This window comes from Bison bison, unplaced genomic scaffold (assembly GCF_000754665.1).
Source record: "Bison bison bison isolate TAMUID 2011002044 unplaced genomic scaffold, Bison_UMD1.0 scf7180017864468, whole genome shotgun sequence".
Taxonomy (NCBI): Eukaryota; Metazoa; Chordata; class Mammalia; order Artiodactyla; family Bovidae; genus Bison; species Bison bison.
This window is the reverse complement of record NW_011495029.1, coordinates 4056402-4063870: the sequence shown is the minus strand read 5'-3', so window position 1 is coordinate 4063870 and position 7469 is coordinate 4056402. Positions and strand designations below refer to the sequence as shown.

The 7469-nt window shown below is 38.7% G+C and overlaps 1 protein-coding gene across 2 annotated transcripts in view; it reads right to left on the bottom strand.

The window, feature by feature from the left end:
- Positions 1-1788: 1788 nt before the first annotated feature.
- The window catches only part of DENND5B (DENN/MADD domain containing 5B), a 221470-nt gene continuing 215789 nt past the window's right edge, over positions 1789-7469 (bottom strand). For both annotated transcript variants that reach the window (XM_010860600.1, XM_010860601.1), the window contains one exon: positions 1789-6764. In XM_010860600.1, coding sequence (XP_010858902.1) covers positions 6581-6764 — 184 coding nt within the window. In that variant the 3' untranslated portion in view covers positions 1789-6580. The remainder of the gene's footprint in view (positions 6765-7469) is intronic.

Genomic DNA, 7469 nt, shown 5'->3' with positions numbered 1-7469 from the left:
TGCTATTTTTGTATTCTTTAGAGTTCTTTTTATTGCTTAGTAGCAAATCCTTCATCATTCCAGTTTCTTATTATAGTAGTCTGTGATGGTTAATTTTATGCATTAACTTAGCTGGGCCGTGGTACCCAGATATTTATCAGACATTATTCTGGAAGTTTCTGTGACGGTGTTCTTCAGATGAGACAAACATTTACATTGGTAGACTTTGAGTAAAGCAGATTATCCTCCATAATGTATCCAATCTGTTGAAGGCCTCAATTCAGCATAGGCTGACCTCGTTTGAGCAAGAAGAAATTCTGCCAGTCAGTTATCTTTGAACTTGAACTACAGTTCCTTCCTTGGGTCTCCAGTCCACCAGCCTAACCTGCAAATTTTGGATTTACCATGGCTCCACAACTGTCAGGTGATTCCTTAAAATAAATCTCTCTCTATACATATACACACACACACACATCTGTATACATCCTTAGCTCTGTTTCTCTGGATAATTCTAACAGTTCTAAACATTAAACTACCTCTCTTCAGATTGCTATGTGGTTTCTGTCTCTTGATTTGGATCCTGACAAATACACCATTATTTTCCCCTGAACTCAGAATCCATAGTGCAACTATCCAACATCTTTACTTGGATGTCTAACAGGCATGCCAAACTTACAGCCAAAAGTAAGCTCTTGATGTTCCTCCTGCAAACTTGTTTCTCTTATGCTTTTTCCAATCGCAGCTAAAGACAACTCCATTTTCAGTGAGGCTTTCCCTGGCTAACCCACTTTACAATTGCAGTCCATCTTTAAGCAGCCCCAGCCACACTTTCAATCCTTCTTCTTTGCTTGTTATTACTGTTATCTAATTATTATATGTATTGGGCTTCCCAGGTGGCTCAGTTGGTAAAGAATCTGCCTGCCAATGCGGGAGATGTGGGTTTGGTCCCTGGGTAGGAACATTCCCTGGAGAAAGAAATAGGAACCCACTCCAGTATTCTTGCCTGGAAAATTCCATGGACAGAGGAGCCTGGTGAGTTACAGTCCATGGGGTCACAAAAGTGTTGGACATGACTCAGCGACTAAACATCAACTATATGTATTACTTGTCATGTTTATTAGGTAATTTGCTCCATTAGAATATAAATTCCATAAAAGCAGGAATCTGATGCGTGTGTGTGTTTAAACTGCTGCATGGTCATAACCTAAAGTAATGCTTAACATGTGGTGAATAATCAATGCATTTCTGCCTTTCACTTTTAGTAAGGACTACAGTGCTAGTTATTTTTGAACGTCTTGTTTATCCCAAATTCATAAATACATTCTACATTTTCTTTCAAAAATTGTTTTTGCTGTTTATGTTTAGATTGTTAAGTAAGAACTGATTTTTCTGTATGGTGTGAGATAGGGTTCACATTTTCTTTTTACCGCTTCTGGAATAACCAGTTGCCCAGCAGATTATATTTCTATCGTGTGTGTGTGTGTGTGTGTGTGTGTGTGTGCACGCGCACCTGAATGCATGTGTGTACGCACTCCGTGGAATTCTTCAGGCAAGAATCCTAGAGCAGGTTGCCATTTCCTACTTCAGGAGATCTTCCCGACCCAGGGATTGAACCCGCATCTACACTTGTGCCTCTTGCACTGGCAGATGGATTCTTTACCACTGTGCCATCTGGGAAGCTCATATTTCTACCACATAATGGTTTCATGTAGCTTTCTCTCATAATGGCTTTATTGCTCTACTTTCTGGAGTCACTGGCCCTGTGCACTACTCAGTATTAAGGTTCTACAATAATGAAGCAAAACAAAGTATCAACCCCACAGTTTTATTTGTAAAGAACAAAGCATGAAAAGTCATATTTAAATGTACTCCAAAACCTGAAAAACCCACATCAGTTTCTCTGATACATATGTTAAAGTGCTTGATATCACAATACTTTTTAAATTTTAATTATGTTCAGATGAAAAAAAAATCCAGTTCTGATGCATTTTGTTAACAATACAAAGAAAAAAATATATAATTTAAATGCAGAAATGCTTATTTAAAAAAAAGACACACAGGATACATTTATACATGGTTCAAGTGTAACACAGAGAATTCTTTCTATATGTTTAACACCCTCATTTGATTGACAACAGGAACTCTCACCATACCTCTCTACTGTTAACAAGATCTGTCTGGTGTTTGGAATAAAGACTGGGCCACACACAAATACATTTAGGTAAATGTGTCAAAGCGTAATTCCCTCCCACATAACCCAAGGATACCCTGGATTCATTCAAATGAGAATGTTTTTGATGATTTTTTTTCACTCTGATATTAATTGCTCAGTGTGATACCTTTCTGGATCCAATCTTTATTTTGTCCTTGAGAGGACAATCAGGGCTGCTAAGATCTGAAAGGATGAGGTTCTCCTTGGATTATTCTGATCACACTCCATTGGTATCCTCTTCAAAAAGCTTGGAAATCAGTTTGATTCAAGAGTTTTATAAATGGATTTTAATAGGAATAAGAGACCTAGTAGTTTATTATTTGTTTCTCCTTTTACACTAAAAGGTAATATAACAAGTACTTATACAAGAAACATGGACTTCAAATGACATGGGTGACGTGGAAATAGAATTCACTTTATAAAAGTAGAGAAGATCTCAAGACTCCATTCTCAATCAATGAAGGTGTATTAATACTGAAATATAAATAGCTATGGTTCAGATTGTCCTTCCAAATGGTGAAAAAGATAGACTAGTTTCTATAAACCTCACAGAGAAAATACTCAACAGTTCTCAAAATGAAAATCTACTGAAAAATCATAATTCTTAGCAGAAAGAAGCTATTTTATAATTAACAGCTACACTCCCAATGCTGTCAAATAAATATTTCCCTGGGCAATCTGAGGTCCTTGTCTGTTGCCTCATGTTTCAAAGTATCTGAGGGGTCAGCATTTACTATACACAAACTGTTATGTATAGTCTCCATCCCTCTTTTACTCCCATTTACATATAACAGTGCTTTATTGCCAAAAAAGGAAATATGAGCAATTCAGTATTTCCCCTGTATATTCATACAGTGTGACAGAAGTTCATTAAAATGATTTCTTAAAAAGCCATGTTAAAGTAAATACCACAGGGTTACAAAAGGTACAAAATGTATGAAATATTTAAAATAAAATTTAGAGGGAAATCATAAATTTTGCAAGCTTTCGGTTTCTTCTACCAGATTCTTGCCACAGTGGGAAAGAGGAAGGGAAGGTCGGGAGGCCTTCCTTCTGTTCTCAGTAGCCCCATTTTCTCCACTGAGAACACTGCTTTATACTGCTCCACACTGAGCCGCAGTCATTTAAGGCGCAGACGAGCCCCCAAACAGAACAGGGCTTCAGGGTCTCACACATAATACCAACACTGGTGTAATGGCCCTATATCAAAAAGGTGATTATTAGGACTTTCAGAACATTTGAAAAACACTTGGAAGATAAGTATTTCAAGAGGTAACATTTTTGGCAATTTAATTTTAAAATAATTTCTTCTTAAGCTATTTTGTGAAAATACTAATCATGACTCCAGGCACAACTTTTAATTTATTTTGAAGAAAAAAGTCAAATTTGATTTTTGTATACTTTAACTTTGAAGTATGATGATATAGTGATATACTAATATATTAACAGCAAAAAGTATACCTCTGAGTGACTTTCCAAAGTCAGGTCGGAAGCCTGTGTACACTTATAGGTACATTTATTCTAAGAATTTTGCTGCTGTCCTGCTCAAAATACTTTGATACTCAAAGACAGTTATAAGCCATGTAAGAATTGTCTTACTTACTGTATCTCTTACATGACCCCAAACTCTGCATAAGTATCCTTTTCATTCATCAACTTGGGTTCTAAGAACTTTTTGTTTCCAAATAGAAAATTTCTTCTGAAAAGCCACCATTACCCATCACTAGAAATATTCAAAAGAATGGGCTATAGGGCATTCGGGCAGCTCATAAGGAGGTCCGAGGGGTGTGAAGCACAGGCTGTGTGACTGGACTGTGTATAGACTCCCACGGTGATAACTAAAGGACACAGCATTCTAGACGATGTGTCCGTTCTGGTGTGATTTCTTCTTCTGAAATTGGTCATTTCACTACTGTAGTCAGATAATAGAAAATGGGATGAAATTTCAGGTCAAACTCTTGGGGGGTATTACTTTCTAAAGTAATGGTTTTACTCACAGGTCTGAAATCCACTTTTGCTCCTAGTTTTGTTTTTGGCCGTGCCATAAGGCTTGCGAGATTTTAGTTCCCTGACCAGGGATGAAACCCAGGTCCTCAGCAGTAAAAGTGTGGAATCCTAATCACTGGACTGCCAGGGAATTCCTGCTCCTACTTTTTACAACAGGTGTAATTTTCTATTACTTAAGGTCAATTTGTTAAAATGAATATTAATCCCTATAAATTATTACTATAAATGAATATTAATCATTATCTGCTACCTATATAGGTGGATGAATTAAGATCCAAGGGTAGAAAGACTTATTATTAATATGAATGCCTTGAAGGCCAGTCTCATGTAGCCTGGTATAATTAAAAAAACATGAATTCTACACCCTGTGCTGCCACTGACCAGGTGTGCAGGTAAGTATTTAATCTCTCTGATCCTTAAGTCTTCCCATCTGTAAAATGAGAAGGCTAGATGAGACGACTCAATTCTAGCATGCTAACCTAAGTCACCTCTCTGTTTGTCCAGAATGTGTCAGAAGCAAGGCCTTCGGAAAAGGTAACAAGAACAAAACCCTAGATTGGATCATTCTGTGGTTTCTCATCATTGAAACAGTAAGCACCTGGGTGAAACAGGTTCTGGATATGTCCCATAATAGACTCTCCATGTCCCAGGGGTAGCCACACCACTGTGGGCAAACTTTAGCTGCAGGCAAACAAATTTCTGGGCTACCCAGGTCACCCAGACCCATCTTAAACCCTTTCCATGGTTTCTAAATGCTGCCTTCAGTTCTCCCTTACCTCCTCAAAGACTCAGTCACATATTAAAAGGGAGTGTGCCTTGGCTGAATGCAGTGTTTGATAACGGGAGTGGGGCACTTATTTCACTAGTTTCTTCCTCAAGAGAAAAAGGGAAGCAACACTATTGGCTAAAGCCCAGGACCCGCAGATGACACAAGGGTCCTGACAGGCCATGACTTTGCTTCTCAGTCACAACTGGGAACAAAACCTGGAGCTCTGCTAAGGCAATTTCACTGCTAACAACGTGCAAATGTCTAAATTACTTACAAGACCAACCGTAACATGAAGACTTACGGTAACGTGCTAACACTGTATTTAACTTCCTTAAAAAACACCAAATTGCAAAGTTTCTCACAACGTTTGGTCTTCCAAACTGTTGCCTCTTGTCTGGCTTCCATTTTGCCAGTCTGCGCAGTACTGGCTTTTACCTTCCTGGGCCCGCAGTATTACATTTTCACCCCTGCTTACAAAGGAACATACAGCTGGCCCTGAAACACCCAGAAAGGGTTCATTCTTTCTGTCTTCTGGTATTTGCATTATCATGGTCAACAAATACTTTCACAAAAACATTCCAAGCCACACAGAGTCCTCCTCCTTCTTAGACATTCTTTCCATTTCCTGAGGGGGGATGGGCACTGGAAGAGGGGAGGCGGGTGATTGAAACCAAACAAAGAGTGTTTGTGGTTATTCTTGAGAGGTAACTGCAGGGTTGAGATGGCCAAATTAAAAGTATAGAATCAAACTGCTATTTGCAGTTTTTAAGACTATGAGGCCAACACTCTGAAATTCACATCTCCCCAAAGTACCTCAAATAACAAGAATAAAAATGTCAAGGATGGAGTTAGTCTAGGCTAATCTTTCCAAAGTGTAAAGAAGTTAATATAATCCCACAATTTCACAGACTTCTCAGGGCTTTGTGTGTTCTCTTTTCAGTGTAGCCAAGCTCCTGGGGTCCAGTATTTAAAATATTTGAATTATATCTTTATCTTGTGCTGATGAAAAAATCTTTCCAAGACTGGAAGAGTGGCTCAATTCAAATTATGAAACCATCTGAAACTTAAAAGATGTAAATGAGGGCTACTCTCCCCTACAGCAGGTAAACTGTTTACATTCACAATATAAAGGGTAAGACACCAGGATGGCTGGCAAGTACATAACAATGCTTTCTGGATTCCTTTGTGGTACCTGGAGGAAATAAAAAGCCCCAATGGGTTGTACTATATTTACATGTTTACTGGCTTCTTCCTGACTAGCACCACTCTCCCCACTACCCAACTCCCAATACTTTTAAGCTACTGATTTTAAGTTACAGGAGTATTCAATCTAAGAAAAGTATCTTATTAGAGTAATAGAATTTCTTAAAGAAGAGAGAATATTTACACACATCTAACACATGAAAATACTCTATTTTATACTAAATTCCAGGTTCAAATGAACTACAATACAGCATTTTGCCTTGTCTGCAGTGTGAGGACTGTTCACATTGGGGGACACGCCGTGCTGCCCCTGCAGTGACTCACTGACTTGTCAGACAAGTCCAAATCCGTCCCCGTTGTGGGGAAGGTTCAGGAACAAGGGTTCTGGTCTGAGTTTCTAGCTAATTGGGTTACACATCCACTCCTTTGATGAGCGAGCCTTCTAAGACTATGGTGAAGTCCTGGATGGTCTGCAGAATGCGGATAAGGGAGTTGACCGTCATGTGATCTCGCAGGAGGGCGCTCTCCTCATACATTCGGGTGATGGCAGGACACTCGGCTAACAGAGGAATCCACTGTGGGAGCAGGCGATCTCTGCAGACCCAAACAGAAACAAGTCCTGAGCACTGCTGCCCTGCTGCAGAACTACACACACACTGGAGCTTTGGACAGAAGGTGCGAGGCTGAATGGGGCGAAATCTAGCCAAGCTCTGAGGTCACCAGACAGAAAATCAAAGTCAAGTAGTTGGATAATTACTGGTTAAAAAGATAAGGTAATGAAACAGTGTACGCTAAGGGGGAAAGGAAACCTATCAGATTCTAAGAGTGAGTTTGCACAAGTTGGCCATCAAGACTTAGATGTGGTAAAGATATTCTCTATTCTGATTCTACCTCTTTTAAAAAGAAGCAGAATGTCATTTTGTATTGTTTAACAGAGATGTTATCCAGACATCTGTGACAAGACATGCCACAGTAGATCTTTTGGGAAGAAAGCCTCCATTAAATTGTAGGGACTAGCACTTTAAAAAAAAATTTACACAACATAAAAAGGTAAGAATAAAATCAAAGCAGAAAACATTAAGTAGATCTTACAAAAAGTAAGTGTTACATTGATTTAATAAATCACAACAGTAAAGAGAGAAAAGGAGATAAGGATCATGCTCAAAAGGAACTTAAAAAGCACAGCTGAAGTTGGACAGCTTTTATTAAGAAGAAATATAGAATTTAACTCAATTAACTAGCTGTTTCAGGAGGACAGGATCTCATCTTTAATGTTTCCTAATTACACTGACATTAGTA